The sequence below is a fragment of the Poecilia reticulata genome, chromosome 7 (assembly GCF_904066995.2).
Source record: "Poecilia reticulata chromosome 7, P_reticulata-male-v2, whole genome shotgun sequence".
Classification (NCBI taxonomy): Eukaryota; Metazoa; Chordata; class Actinopteri; order Cyprinodontiformes; family Poeciliidae; genus Poecilia; species Poecilia reticulata.
Window position 1 is genome coordinate 16,299,149 of NC_088836.1, and position 15,725 is coordinate 16,314,873.

The 15,725-nt window shown below is 39.9% G+C and overlaps 2 protein-coding genes across 2 annotated transcripts; one reads left to right on the top strand and one right to left on the bottom strand.

Moving 5' to 3' along the window:
* Positions 1-394: 394 nt before the first annotated feature.
* Positions 395-5,015, bottom strand: ribc1 (RIB43A domain with coiled-coils 1). Its single transcript, XM_008413628.3, has 8 exons — positions 4,785-5,015; positions 4,047-4,267; positions 3,568-3,773; positions 3,355-3,469; positions 2,956-3,074; positions 1,366-1,602; positions 805-971; positions 395-550 (listed from the first exon to the last, which is right to left on the bottom strand). The coding sequence occupies exons 2-8, from the start codon at positions 4,243-4,245 to the stop codon at positions 469-471; spliced, it is 1,125 nt and encodes a 374-aa protein (XP_008411850.1). The 5' UTR covers positions 4,246-4,267; positions 4,785-5,015; the 3' UTR covers positions 395-468.
* Positions 5,016-5,126: 111 nt separating this feature from the next.
* smc1a (structural maintenance of chromosomes 1A) lies at positions 5,127-15,644 on the top strand. Its single transcript, XM_008413630.3, has 26 exons — positions 5,127-5,528; positions 6,277-6,465; positions 6,677-6,789; positions 7,017-7,220; positions 7,701-7,939; positions 8,028-8,286; positions 8,565-8,705; positions 8,785-8,867; positions 8,980-9,079; positions 9,988-10,095; positions 10,191-10,376; positions 10,770-10,949; positions 11,034-11,180; positions 11,282-11,419; positions 11,521-11,637; positions 11,720-11,826; positions 11,918-12,059; positions 12,148-12,293; positions 12,378-12,531; positions 12,632-12,739; positions 13,000-13,156; positions 13,258-13,412; positions 13,643-13,794; positions 13,956-14,025; positions 14,115-14,225; positions 14,898-15,644. Exons 1-26 carry the CDS (start codon positions 5,420-5,422, stop codon positions 14,976-14,978), a joined length of 3,696 nt encoding a protein of 1,231 aa, XP_008411852.1. The 5' UTR covers positions 5,127-5,419; the 3' UTR covers positions 14,979-15,644.
* The last annotated feature ends 81 nt before the right edge of the window (positions 15,645-15,725 follow it).

Sequence of the window (15,725 nt, forward strand, 5' to 3'; positions counted from 1 at the left end):
CTGTAAAATGAGCGTAACATGTTGTTCTGGGTTCTTTTGTGTCCTCTCTACTGTAAACATAGAGACAGACTGAGATTGGTTTGAATAGCTTTATAACAAAATAAACAAAAATCACAATTTGAAAACTGATTGTTTTTCTATTTACTCAGGTTATCTTTGGCTGATGTTGAAATCCAAAACAACAACAAAAAATATCCGACAGAATCAGCTAGGCGGCAATTACTTTTTCACAGCAACCTAAAGGCATTACTAAATACTAATTTTCATTGGGATTATGTAAACAGATTTGGAAGATTTCCTACAAGATGTTGTGTAAAGCCATTCGGTCGTCATTGAAATGTAAACTTCATGAAATTATAGCACCACCTAGTGTTAGACAATGAACACTAAATCATTGGTTTACAACATTCAATCCTTTATTGACAAAAGTAAATTGTTGACAGGGGACAAGCTGATGTTGGGTCTTGATTAGCGGCAACCAGTGTTAAACTGGTCAAAATAATCCCTGGTGGGTTTGTAGGTATAGAGCTCCTTATTCAGATAATGCTGACTGGAACAGAAACAGAAATGTACACACAGTGTGTAGAAACTGACAGAAAATGCTCATTTATATGATACATTTCATATTATTTATCAATTAATAAACAAGTTACCTGATAAAAGTGTGAGAGAGTGTGTGTGTGTGTGTGTGTGTGTGTGTGTGTGTGTGTGTGTGTGTGTGTGTGTGTGTGTGTGTGTGTGCGTGGTGTGTGCGTGTGTGTGCGTGTGTTTGTGTGTGTGTGTGTGTGTGTGTGTAGAGCTCACTGTGCCTGCTGCAGTCTGGCCAGCTGCTTGTTTTCTTGGTCCATCAGGATTCTCTGTTGTCTTCTTAGTTCTGCCATTTTCTGGTCCTTCTCCTCTCCTGCTTTGGAAATCTTCAAGAGCTGCAAGTCCCAGGCTGCATCCCTAATCTTATCAGCCTCAAGTTGTTTCTATCAAAAAAAAAAAAGAAAAAAAAGTGGCATAAGCTGTGTACTATGCATATATTGCTCTAAAGTAGTTGGTTGCAAACCTAACAAATATCTAATGTTAAGCTAATTTTGCATGTTCTTTCCCTGGCTGTATGGGTTTTCTCTGTGTGAGTAAATGAACCTAATTTTATCCATCGTAGACATAAAAGCTGTTCCAAATTCAAGCAATTCCTTTTGTATTCACAGACAAGACTTGACCTTAAAGTAAAAATATTCAGTTTCAACTTCAGCTTCCAGTCTTGAAGGAAAAAAAAAAACTGAACAGTTATGAACCTTCAGACATGCTGTGCACTGCCTGGGTGGAGACTCATGCATTTATGGAAGTGACACCATGTAACCGGGACCGCAGGAGTACCTTTTTCTCAAGGCGCTGTTGCTCTCTCTGCTCATGGAAGTGGTTGAGCTGCGCGAGGCTCATCCCCCTCCACTTGTCTGGCAGAACGTGCGGCGGTCTCCCTCCTCCCAAATAGGTCTCTGCTGGCTCTGCAGTCTCTGTCAACATGTCAGATGTCCCAGCGTGCCATATTTCTACCAGATTATCCGCTGCCTCGTTCCTACGCTGCTCCCTGCGGTCCAGAGCTCGCACTTCAGCCTGTGTGGAACAACATAGGATGAGGCCTCAGCACTGACCTAGAGAGATCTCAAAGATTACGACAAACAAACAAACAAAAAAAAAGAAGACTGGAGTTTTTATAAACCTGCGAAATGTTCACTCACATAAGCTTGATGGCCACAACCCTTTGCAGCTATAACAACTTTAGCTCTTGTTTGAAAGCGTTCATCAATGAATTAAGTGTTTTTATGAGGATTTTTGACCAATCTTGCATAAATGCATTTGTAAGGTCAAACACTGGTATTGGATGAGAAGGTCTGTCTGTCAATCTTCACTCTTATTCATACCAAAGATACGCTACTGGTTTGAGGTCAGGTCTCTAGTGTGCAGAACAGTCAATTTTTTCCACACCAAACGCCTTCATCCGTGTCTATGGGCACTGTTATGTGCACTGATGCATTTTGGAATAAGAAGGGGGCATTCCCAAACCTTTCCCACGATGTGGGAAAGCTTTGGGAATGACTTTATACACTTTAGGGCATGGGAGTGGATGAATCCTGAATCCAATGATTTGGAGGTGTGAGCAAAGACTTCTTGCGGTATAATGTATTTTCCTTCCATGTAACTTTTTATTACGTTCCCTGTGTCAATAACTGTCTGCTGGACAGCAGTTTTCTGGATGATTTTGTAGGCCATAACATGGCTGTAGCATAACGTTTTCTCATTAAAAATCTTTGTAATCATTTTATTGGTTTCATGTGATATTCTAGTTTGCTGAATGACATGATTTCTGGTTTTCATTATTTGCGAAAAAAGAAATAAAATCACCACAGTCAACAAAAATATATTAATTTGCGTGAAATAATATAATAAGTTTCACATTCTGAATTGCATTACCGAATCAAATAACTTTTGAGAGCATTCTAATTCATTGAAAAGCACCTGAATGCTGCACTGTCTCCCAAGTGATCCTCTCAGGAAGATACATTTGCTGGTGAATCATCGACACGAGTGGTTATTAGGAAAACTACATAATTATCATGAAAAATGCCATGACCTGAAGGCTTTAGAAGGATTTCACTCAATGGGGAATTGAGACAAGAGCGCTCAGGCAAATGAGGGAGCAGCTAAGAGGGGGCTTTCAAATAACAAACCAATTCCATGCATGCATCATGTTAGTTCATCCGTGCGTGTTGGATGGCACCAAATAATGCGACTGCCTCCCTCCTGTGTCAAGTGTGTGTAGGCATCACTTAACATTTTTAGTTTGCAATTCTAATTTGAACGTCCCAGCCGAGAAACCTCTGTCACAGCTTAGAATCCCCGCTGGGTTCGGCTTCAAACATTTGCATCAAATGACGGCGCGTGAGCGTTGGTGTGTTTGTTGCATACCAGGGCTTGATTGTCGTTCCAGAGTGAGACGAGGGCAGCTTTCCTACGCTCCTCTTCGACTGCATTCTGCTGGGCCCACATTAGGTCTTGATTCACCAGCTGGTTGTTCAACAGCATCTCTGTGAAGCGTGCGGAAATGTGTTTTGTTTTTACAACTGCATTAGCTGCACTGCCCACTGAAAATAGGTCTCAAGCCACACACTCACAGCACTTCGGGATGAGCATTCATCAAAGTCACCTGGCAGAAAGGACTGTGTGGGAAGATGTGATTGTTTGTGCGGAAAACCACGAAGCACGTTTGTGTGATTTATAGCAGCTCTTGTATTAATTCTGCTCATAGGTAATCATGTGTGTGCTTTGTGTGTGTGTGTGTGCACGTTCATGTTTTGCTCTTTTCACCTCTGTGCTTCGCTCTCTTGTCCCTCATTTTCTTATCGTCCATTTGTTCTTGCAAATCTTTTACTTTTTTTCTCATTTGCTCTTTAACCCTTTCCTTCCGTCTGCGATCTTCTCCCTGTAAATTAAACAAAAACAAAGAAAGAGCAAGGTGACTTCCCACTTTTATTGGATTTACTGCTGTTGCCCGTTTAAGCACACCTATCTCAATCTTACCTCAAATATGTGCATGCTGGAAGGCCCCAGTTCGGACTCTGGAATCGTGAGGTTGTACTGCCCCTTCACCTCGACATCATGAGAGATCTTCATTTGCTGCTGTGAATCCCAGAAGTGGTTCAGTTCCTTTTGCAAAGCTTTCCGCTTCTCTTTCTCATTACTATCTTGCAGAAGAAACAATTCATCTTGTCGTCTCTGCAGGTTATCTGAAATAAGTTCAAAAATATACAACTGATCTGTATTTATTAGTGATAAAATGGAATTTTATCATTGTGTAGTTTCTTCATAAATGGTAAATGAACTGTTCTTGTGTAACTCTTTGTCTAGTCCAGACAAATCCAAAGCTCTTTCACCCATTCACACACAAACCGATGGTGGAAAGCTACTTCATTGTAGCCACAGCTACCCTTGGGCAGCTGTGGCTACAAGGTCAGTGCTTCTGACAGAAGCAAAAGACATAGAAGGATGTTTGTAGTTACCAAAATCCCTGTTTCGTAGTTTCTCACAGCTTCGCTTGTGCTTATTTTCCAGGACTTGCTGGTTTAGAGCATCCAGGTCGAGGCCCATCACACGCAGGCGAGGGTTGAAGAATCGGGCTTTGCGAGCTCTTTCTGCAGACCTTCGGGCCTCCACGACCTTGTCTTTTGAATCATCAACAGGCAAGTCCACTTTATACATTTTTATGGTTTCTAGTCAGATTCTGAGGGGACAAAATTAAATTCAAAGCTACTTTATTGATCCCAAAGTGAAATAAGATGTTGTTGTAATACAACAAATTCTTCAAAGAGTTATTATAGATGTGGCTGTTGACATTAAAAAAGGGCTAAAATAAAAAAATACAAAGAAATGATAACACATTAAAGCACAAGAAACACTTTTCCAAATAAAAAAATTCAAAACAAAACAAAAACTATTAAATTAATTCAGTAATTAATACATACAGTATTTTAGAACAAGGTCAAGTACTTCCAGTACCAAATAGCACATCAGGCTCCGCAGATAAAAAATAAAAAAGTTTTTTCACTTTAAGTTAAACTGTAGGTCGTCTTTATCCCGTGGAGTTTTTATGAAAATATGCTTTTTCTTCATTCAGAAAAGAAAGATAAAAAGACAACCAGATTAATTGGCTTCTTTGTCTCTCTTGTAGAAAGCTTTTAAATTACATTACATTTTATTAGTTCTTAGAAGAACTAATAAATCCATATCCTCACTCTTACCTGTAAGATACTAGCTGCATAAAACGTAGGGTTACAGTTAACATCAACGGGACGTCGTTGCTGTCACCGTGTTATGTTTGGGTTTGGCTGCCCTAGTTACCAAGGTAACATTTTTTTTTTTTTTTTTTTTTTGCTACAAGAGAAAGTTTCTCTAAACTTAAAAATAGACTTAAGGAATTTGACAAATATATTGGCAGAATTTAAAGGTAAGGATATATTTTTTTCTATTTTAAATGTAATTAGCAGCGGTAACCATAGACACAAACAGTCATGTATGTGTCGCATGGTTACGTCGCTTTTAACTCCGCCTCGCGAGAAAATGCGAGGTTTCGAGTCTCGCGCGCTTAAGCTTTTCCTGTTAGGTTGTAAAATGGCGCTCTGTTGTTACAAGTGTTCCGATTAAATTTGACAAGGATTTTTTTACGCGGTTTTTATGTTAGAGACTTTGCATTTACTTCATAATGTAACTTATGTGCAAGCGAGCTACATGTTGAGCAGGAGCGTTCATTCATTTACAAGTTCACTTCGTTTGTGTTAGACAAGTTGTTCGCTGCAGACTGGCTGCTAGCATTATTAGCTAACTGAACATTGTCCGTGCAAATTTTCATCCAAATATAAGCTCATTAACAAGGAAAATGGGCTATTTGAAACTAATAGAGATAGAAAACTTCAAGTCATACAAAGGACGACAAATCATCGGACCGTTTCACAAGTTTACAGCAATTATCGGACCCAATGGATCGGGTATGTTATGATGGAGAGCTAAGGCAAAATGTAAACTGTTTGCTACCATTGGCTAACGGTAAACACGGTGTCTTCTCCTTGTGCTGTTTATTGTTGTAGCAGTTAGGTATGGTTTATTGTAAAACACTTTACTAACATTAGAGCGTGTATTTTGTAATACGGGTACTAAATATTTTGCACTTCATTATTGTTGTAGGAATCTGTTTAATAGCTTGTCGGACGGCACGTTGTTGCTTTAGTAAAAACATGCCACGCACTTTAGTTTTGTGAATGTTACTGAAACGCTGAGATTTACAAAAGGTTGGGAAACATTTGTGTATCTTGAGCATGACGGTGGACTTCCATGGACAAATTGTGTATTTTGCTAAATCAGAAAACAATACAGATTTATTTTAGGTTGAGATGATAATTGTTCTATACATTTTGCTTTTGTATTTCTTGGGACTTTCTAAGTGTCTTACACATTTAATAATGAACGCAATAAACCGTTTAGAAAATATAAAGCTTATGGGGCTTTTACATATGTCGTTACTTGTCTTATAAACTAGTGTCCACCAATTCTATGTAGAAACCTTTCCTAACAAAATGGATTTTTTAAAATATATTCAAGCAAGGTCTGACAAAAATGGCAGCTATGAAATATTTTAACTTTGTGATGCATAAATATGAAATAAAACAAAAGAAGCAAAAGGAAATCCGTTTAGGGTGTGGAAACAGAACTTAAAAATGTCAATGCATTTCATTGCAGGTAAATCCAACCTCATGGATGCCATCAGCTTTGTGTTGGCAGAAAAGACGAGTAACCTGCGTGTTAAGACTCTGAAGGACCTAATCCATGGAGCTCCTGTGGGGAAGCCAGCTGCCAACAGAGCGTTTGTCAGCATGGTGTACCAAGAGGATAACGGAGAGGAGCGTTCCTTCACACGGGTCATTATTGGTAAGAAGTCGTTATGTACAAATTGAGAAGATATACCGTCTGTCGGTAATATTTATAGTAAAAAAAACCCCAGCTTTTTGTCATTACGTATCTTTCTGTTTGAACAACATGACAAATATTGTCAATTAACCAATTCTAATTCTGTTCAGAACAATATGTGTGTTGCTCCTACCACGTTTGCTTTGTAACTAAAGGACACGGTTTGTCTTAGGGGCCTCATCCGAGTACCGCATAAACAATAAAGTGGTTGGACTACCTGAATACAGCGAGGAGCTGGAAAAACTTGGCATTCTGATCAAAGCCAGAAACTTTCTTGTCTTTCAGGTAAGTGTTTAGTGAATCGCTTCCTTCACAGAGTTTCAGTAGCAAACCATTTGTATAAACTAACATACTTTTGGTATTACTTGATTAGTAAGTGCCTTAGATTAAGTGTTTCACCTCTGGCTAATACCAAATTTCTATGGTGCAGTAATATTTTAGTCTGTATTTCTTTGGGCAACTGCTTTTATTCACCTGAGTTTTTTTATTTGTTTGTTTTTATTTCACCAAAGGGGGCTGTGGAGTCCATTGCCATGAAGAACCCCAAAGAGCGAACGGCGCTGTTTGAGGAGATCTCACGTTCCGGAGAGTTGGCACAAGAGTATGACCGCAGGAAGAAGGAGATGGTGAAAGCAGAAGAAGACACACAGTTCAATTATCACCGCAAGAAAAACATTGCTGCAGAGCGCAAAGAAGCCAAGCAGGAGAAAGAGGAGGTAGGCACTTTGAAATAATTAGAGGTCAAAATGAGTCTGTTTTCCTTTGCTTTTCACTGGTCAGGGTTGAGGTTTAATTTTTCATATTTTTCAAATATGAAAAATTAAATGCAGAAAATGTAATAACTTCTGCTACTTTTAATCTGACTTTTTTGAGCTGAGTAAAAATCAAATGAATGTCTTAATTTTCTGTTGGATTCAATACTACTTCAAAGAACCTGCAGCAGATTTTTCTTTTATGCGTTATATAAAGTGCTGCGAGAAAAAAATGTGAATAAATCTGCACATGATTAATCAAAAAATGTTTCTACCAGGGAAAGCCTGATTGGTGTATTTCATTCCTTCCAAGATTGCCTTAGTTACTGCAAATCAAATCTAAATCTGCCACCAAGTTCAACCTAAATAAGTTCTAAAAACAAAAAAAATTGATCGCAAAGCTAATCACATTATTTTCTCTCTTGTTCTTGATGTCCTTGTCAGGCTGAGCGATACCAACGCCTTAAAGACGAGGTGGCCAGAGCCAGCGTACAGTTACAGCTCTTCAAGTTGTACCACAATGAGGTCGAGATTGAGAAGCTGAACAAAGAGCTCGGCCAGCGGAACAAAGAAATCGATAAGGACCGTAAAAAGATGGACCACGTTGAAGAGGAGCTGAAGGACAAGAAGAAAGAGTTGGGCAGGCTGATGAGGGAGCAGCAGACCATCGAGAAAGAAATCAAGTATGTCCTCATGTGGTTCTGGCCACCTTCTGGGTGTGCATGCCCTAAAATTTTCAGTGCAAAATAATTATTTCCATCCTATTTGCAGGGAAAAGGACTCTGAGCTGAATCAAAAGAGGCCTCAGTACATCAAGGCCAAAGAGAACACGGCACACAAAATCAAAAAGCTCGAAGCTGCGAAAAAATCTCATCAGAACGCCCAGAAGATGTACAAGAAGCGCAAAGCTGACATGGATGAGCTGGATAAGGAGATGAGAGCGGTGGAGTTGGCCAAGCAGGAGTTTGAGGAAAGAATGGAGGAGGAGGCTCAGAGCCAGGGCCAGGACCTCACACTGGAAGAAAACCAGGTCCGACTCGATTTAAAGCTTCCTTAGTCCTTTTATTCAATGAAACTTCAGTCATACCAATAGATGCCATTAGCAAATGAAAAGTTTGTTCACATTTGTGTCATAGCATTTGAAGTAGATTAAATACATGCAATACAACGAAATAATTTCTGCCCTCCCAGTTTATTTAATCTCCACATTCTTAAAAGTAATGTGCATGTTTTCTTAAGTTATTGATCGCAATATTTGCTTTCAGGAAAAAAGAATCAGCTTGACTCTCGTTTCCTCCTTCCCCCCAGGTGAAGCAGTACCATCGCCTGAAGGAGGAGGCCAGTAAGCGCGCTGCCACTCTGGCCCAGGAACTGGAGAAGTTCAACCGGGACCAGAAGGCTGACCAGGACCGCCTCGATTTGGAGGAGAGGAAGAAAGTGGAGACAGAGGTAAAAAAAAGAAAGAAAACAACTTTTTAAAATTTCAGATAAGAAAAGCTGAGTCTGCAAATGTTTCCTCATTTCTCAGGCCAAAATCAAGCAGAAGATTCGTGAAATAGAAGAAAACCAGAAGCGTATCGAGAAGCTAGAAGACTACATCTCCACCAGCAGGTACGTCGCTGGTGTATTTGCTCTCTCTCTGCAGATTCCTGCTGTTCATTGAGCCGCTAACATGATTTATTTTACTCCTTCACTCACACATTTCCATATTGCTAAACTTCAGACAGTCACTTGATGAGCAGAAGCGCATGGAGGAGGAGCTGACGGAGGAAGTAGAGATGGCCAAGAGGAGGATTGATGAAATAAACATGGAGCTTAATCAGGTAACTAAAATAGAAAAGACAGAGCAGTGTTGGCTTTACTCATTGAACATATTCACATTTTTAACCTTCTGTACTTTACTTGAAGTTGATATGTTTTGATCTTTTTCTTTAGCTTGACTGCAGGCTTCCTTTAGCTTACCTGCTTTCTTCTCTGTACATCTAAGAATCGTACATCAAAAAGTAAAAGTGGATCATTACGCCAGTGTGTACTCCCTGTTTCTCACTGGTGTCTTTAAACGTTTTAGGTCTCGACCAATTTAGGCAGATTTGAAATACTGTTGATTTAACAGAGGGCAAAATGTTGCTTCTTTCTGAAGAGCTGAAAGACAAAAATGTGTAATATTCTGTACAATATGTTTCTAAAAGACGTTTTATAGCTGTAAAAATGTTTGGTACCTATTCTTTTTTTTTCCAGCTCAACTTTTACCTGTCTGATTTGATGCTTATTGTTTTTAGCTTTAACCTGAATACACAAATCATCAAATCTGAATTAAGAAAAAATCCAATTTATCATAATTAAAAACGCAAACATGCTAACAGAACGCTTCTGTTTTAAATATGAAAGTATAATTAAAAATTAGTAAAGCTCTACAAGGGTGGATTTTATTTGATTATTATTACTATTTTTAATTTTATTTTCACTTTGTCAGTTGCAATTCCTTTAAACAATCTACATACAAAATTTATATGGACAGCCACACCAGTGGTGCGTTTTCCCAGAGTCCCATATGTAACCTGAGGAGTAAAAGTAGAAATATTTTCAGCTTCACAGAGTAGAGCACAGCTTTTTTTTGTGTGTGAGTGCAAGTAACCACAACAAAACTCCACTTCTCCCATTCAATAAATAATTTGTGTGGTCTGGATTGAAAGCATGACAGGACGGGACTGACCACTTCCATTTGCTTCAGGTGATGGAGCAGCTGGGAGACGCCAGGATCGACAGACAGGAGAACAGTCGGCAGCAGCGCAAAGCAGAAATCATGGAGAGCATCAAGAGACTTTATCCCGGATCTGTGGTAAGTTACTGATGTACAGAATCGACCCTTCAGTGTCCATACTGGACAACATGTTGAACATATTTGAATAAAACCACCTGCTGTTGTGTTTTCAGTACGGCCGCCTGATCGACCTGTGCCAGCCCACTCAGAAGAAATATCAGATTGCTGTTACCAAAGTGTTGGGCAAGAACATGGACGCCATCATCGTCGACTCAGAGAAAACCGGCCGAGACTGCATTCAGTACATCAAGGAGCAGAGAGGAGAGCCTGAGACCTTCCTTCCTCTGGACTATCTTGAGGTGAATATTACACCACAGATAACACCTCAAGGAAAGAGTAATTAGAATGGAAAGCACTGAAAATAAAGATTTTATTTTGCACTGGAAATAAGTGCATTTTCAAAGATTCAGAACAGAGATCCCTAGTCCTCACTGACACTGTGCTGCGACTTTTAGATGTCTCCCTGTTGCAACACACCTGAATGAAAGGGTTGAATTATCTGTTCAGCATATCATCAGGTTCGTCTGAGTGCTGATGATGAACCATTAGTGTTTAGGAACAGGGGGGCATCTAAAAGTTGCAGGACAGTAAAACTTGAGGCCCCTGATTTAGCAGCAGTTTTGGAGGTAATTATCATTCATGTTGATCACCCAATGAGCAGAAAACCTTTTTTTTTTTCTCCCCCCCTTAAGGTCAAACCAACAGATGAAAAACTGAGAGAGCTGCGCGGGGCCAAGCTGGTGATAGATGTGATCCGCTACGAGCCGCCACACATCAAGAAAGCCCTCCAGTACGCTTGCGGCAACGCTCTGGTTTGTGAGAATGTGGAGGACGCACGAAGGATCGCTTTCGGAGGGCCTTACAGACACAAGGTGACGAACCTGGTTTCAGATGAGAATGCTGTTAATATCCTAAGATGTCAGTTTGCTGATGCGTCTTTATTATCCTGTGTTCAGACGGTAGCCCTGGATGGCACGTTGTTCCAGAAGTCAGGAGTCATCTCCGGAGGAGCCAGCGACCTGAAGGCCAAGGCCAGACGCTGGGACGAGAAGGCGGTGGACAAACTAAAGGAGAAGAAGGAAAAACTCACAGAGGAGCTAAAGGTAACCAACTCAGAAGAAGTCAAGAATTTGATTGCTTATTTAGTTTATTTATACCTTGCGGTTTGTTTTTAGCATGAATCACTTTCGGATTTTCTTTGCAGGAGCAAATGAAGGCAAAGAGGAAGGAGGCAGAACTGCGTCAGGTGCAGTCTCAGGCACACGGCCTGCAGATGAGACTCAAATACTCCCAGAGCGACCTGGAGCAGACCAAAACCAGGCACCTCTCCCTCAACATGCAGGTACGCCCCGAGCCTCTCGTTTTGTCTTTTGGGATTTTTGAATAGTGATTGTTGGTTTTAAAGTGTTTTTTTTTTTTTTTTGTTTGATTTCTTGTTTGCAGGAGAAATCCAAACTTGAGAGTGAACTTGCGAATTTTGGCCCTCGCATCAATGACATCAAGAGGATCATCCAATCCCGCGAGCGAGAGATCACTGACCTCCGAGACCGCATGAACCTAGTGAGACTGACTGAACGCACAGCCTGCTTAAAACCGGCTTTACAAACGATTCTCTAGTTTGACAGCTGGGTTTGTCTTGTAGGTGGAGGACGAGGTGTTTGTTGAATTCTGTAAGGAGATCGGAGTGAGAAACATCCGAGAATTTGAGGAGGAGAAAGTGAAGAGGCAGAATGAGATCGCAAAGAAGCGGTCAGTTTAGAGTTTAAGTCACTTCTCTGCTAGCAAAACGTTTTGTTTTTTGTTTGTTTTTGTTTTTTTGACTCGTGTTGTTTAATTTCAGTCTTGAGTTTGAGACCCAGAAAACCCGTCTGGGAATCCAGGTGGACTACGAGAAGAACCAGCTGAAGGAGGACCAGGAGAAAGTCATGATGTGGGAGCAAACTGTTAAGAAAGATGAGGCTGAGATAGAGCGCCTTAAGAAGGTCCAGAAATATGTTCAAAATCAGCATTAATGGCTTAATATTGACCTAGCTTGAAATCAAGACGGATGTGATCTGTGGTTTTACTTAGGAGGAGCACAGACACATGAAAATCATCGATGAGACGATGGCCCAGCTGCAGGACCTGAAGAACCAACATCTCACCAAGAAATCTGAGGTCAACGATAAAAACCACGAAATGGAGGAGATTCGCAAAAAACTGGGAGGCGCTAACAAGTCAGTGTCGACTAAAACCAAGATTAAATAAAACGTATTGGTGTGTATTTTCTAAATGTATTTGGCCTGTTTGTTGCCTTCCAGAGAGCTGACCCAGCTCCAGAAGGAGGTCACTGCCATCGAGACCAAACTGGAGCAGAAGCGCAGTGACCGCCACAACCTGCTGCAGGCCTGCAAGATGCAGGACATCAGGCTGCCGCTTCGCTCTGGAACGATGGATGACATCAGCCAGGGAGAGGTATGAGGACATGGCAAAGACGTTTGCTTTTATGCACCTTTTTTTTTTTTTCCTAAATCAGGATTTGAAAAGAAATTAAAGTTATCTCTTGCTGTTGTAGGGGAGCTCCCAGACAGATGACTCCAGCAGTCAGAGGACGTCCAGCAGCGTTCTGGCTAAAGAAGCTCTAATAGAAATCGACTACAGCAACTTGTCTGAAGATCTGAAGGTTAGATGCTCCAAGTAATTCCAAGAGATTCATCTTTTTGAACCATAAGAACTTCCTGTATTTTATATTAAAGCAGTTCCCACTCTGAAAAAAAAAGTTGCATAGATAAATAAATAAATCACTTTTATCTGCTAAGCTTTTAGAAGTTTAGTACTTTTCAAACAACAGTGTAGAGCTGTTTTTTATTTATTTATAAAAGACATGTAATATTTCAGTTATTAAAATAAAAAAGTCAATTAAACCTTTGTAATGTCCAATAGGATGCATTGTCAGAAGAGGAGATAAAAGCAGAGACAAACACACTGCAGCAGCGTCTGAACGAGCAGCAGAGCATCCTGCAGAGGATCAGCGCCCCCAACATGAAGGCCATGGAAAAGCTGGAGAGCGTCAGGGACAAGTTCCAGGAGACCAGCGATGGTGAGAGGACATGATCATGGTTGGGTTGACGAAACGGAGACAGGACCAGAGGAATCGTCTAAAATGAACTCTTTCTGATGACTTTACCCGTTTGATTTCAGAGTTTGAGGCCGCTCGTAAGAGAGCCAAAAAGGCGAAGCAAGCCTTCGAGCAGATCAAGAAAGAGAGGTTTGATCGTTTCAATACCTGCTTCGAGTCTGTGGCCACCAACATCGATGAGATCTACAAATCTCTGTCACGCAACAGCAGCGCCCAGGTGTGTTTTAGCTTTTACTGGAGCAAAATCAAAAAATATTGTATTATTTATTAGTCACATTTACTGTTGCAGAGTACGAGACAACCCAGCTCTTAACTTCCTGCTGGTTGATTATCTTTCTTAGGAAAAACAATATTTAATGTCACTCATTGTGCTGCACAAAGAAAAAGAAGCATTTTGGCTGCTGACTCAGTTAGTCTGAGATCTGAATCACTCTTGGTGTTTTGCAGGCTTTTCTGGGCCCAGAAAACCCAGAGGAACCGTATCTGGATGGTATCAACTATAACTGTGTGGCGCCAGGGAAAAGGTTCAGACCCATGGATAACCTGTCTGGAGGAGAGAAGACGGTTGCTGCCCTGGCTCTGCTTTTTGCTATCCACAGGTCTGACGAAAAAAGCAACACAAGCGGACATTTTAATCTTTTTTAAATAACGAGCATTGGTGAATCCTGCTTGGTGTGTTTGTGATATTTAAATACTTTTAGGACCTGGATGAAAGTAGATTTCTGTCCACGTCTTTAACGTCTCCTCTGCGTTCTTGCAGCTACAAACCGGCGCCGTTCTTCGTCCTGGATGAGATCGATGCCGCTCTGGACAACACTAATATTGGCAAAGTGCGTTCAGATTTCACCGTCACTGACTCTTCATCAGTGATGCTTGTGACTAAAAAAAAAAATACATATATATATTCTTTCTTTTCAAGGTGGCCAATTACATCAAAGACCAGTCGGTACAAAACTTCCAAGCTATTGTCATTTCTCTGAAGGAGGAGTTCTACACCAAGGCTGACTCTCTTATAGGCGTTTATCCAGAGGTAGGTTTCCCTTTTCACTGACCGTCAAACATTACAACACTGACACTTTGTAGATATGATATATGATTAAAAAAAACCCATTAAGCTTTGACATCGTGACTCGCTTTGATATGTTTCTGTAACATTTAGCATTGTAACTTGAACTGGATGTATTGGGATGACATGCGATTATGTCTTTCAACTGTAACAGTAAAAGTTTTGATACATTAATTTTTTTGTAAGTGGTGATATTTTTTTTGCTGTTCAAAAACAACCCAACAATAAATCAGATAATCAGAAGTGACTGGGAACATTAAAATGGCTTAATTTCATCTAAAAACAATCAAGGTTTTATCTGAGGCTTTGCTTCTTGATCTCGTTTCCACTTTGAAACAACTTAAATGTAGTTTCTTGAAAACCTGACCACCTTACCACTTTGTTACCTTTTTTATGGTGTTTTTAACAACTACAGTCACACACATTAGATGGCCCGGCATAAAGCAAATGCTAATTATAATTTTCAGCAACAGGATGTCCAACCTCATCAGTTTTCTGCTGAGCATTTCTGCCCTCCAGAGTTTTTATTTAGCAAGTTGGCAGGACTGAAATAAATACTGTTTGTTTTTAGAGTGTCTATGACATTCAAGTGATTAATTGAAGAAATTAAAGTGATTCTTTTTTCCTTTTTCACAGCAAGGAGATTGTGTTATCAGCAAAGTTCTCACCTTTGACCTGTCGCAGTATCCTGATGCCAACCCGAATCCAAATGAGTAATAAGAGCCCGCTCAGTACTGTTCTATATAGTTACAGATCATGTATTCAGTAAGTCTTCAGTTTTCTTTTGTTGTATTTTTTTATAGTTTAGTCATTCATGAAACCTTTTCTTGCTGGGATGTTTTATTTTATTTTTTTTGGAGTAAAAACTAAGATTTCTGTACATTCAATGGAAACAACCCTTTCTGAATTTGACCATTATTGTTCATTATTGTAGTGAATTATGATAAAGTAAAAGGAGACTCGACGCTTTTTAGTGAACTGTAGGATTTATACTAACCAGTTAATGACATGCCTTTAAAATAAGCAAATTCCTTTTTTATACCGTTTATGGCTCTCAGTTTGTTTGCTTAAAGCCTTTGCCTGTCCTCTGTGTGCTTAAAAGCAAATTACATTTCATATGTGCAACTTTTTTTTTAAAGCTCAATCAGGAGTGTTTAGTTGTTGTGAGGTGGATGGATTCCCTGTGCGATAACTAAATAAAAGCAGTAAAAATGGCTGCAGCTTAAACTGCTGCAGGAAGATTTCAAAGCTTTTTGTAACCTGACTTAATATTATGTCAAAAGTACCTAATAAATTGGAGTTTCACCTGAAACCACTTCAGCATGAATAAGATGATTATGTCTGTTTGGTTGACTTTGCTTTAATAAATCTAAAGTGAATTCATGTTGGTTTTTTCTTCGTACTTATTCATTCAGTTTAAGAAGAAAACATTTGTAGGCTCTCAATTTTAACGCCCCTCCTCCA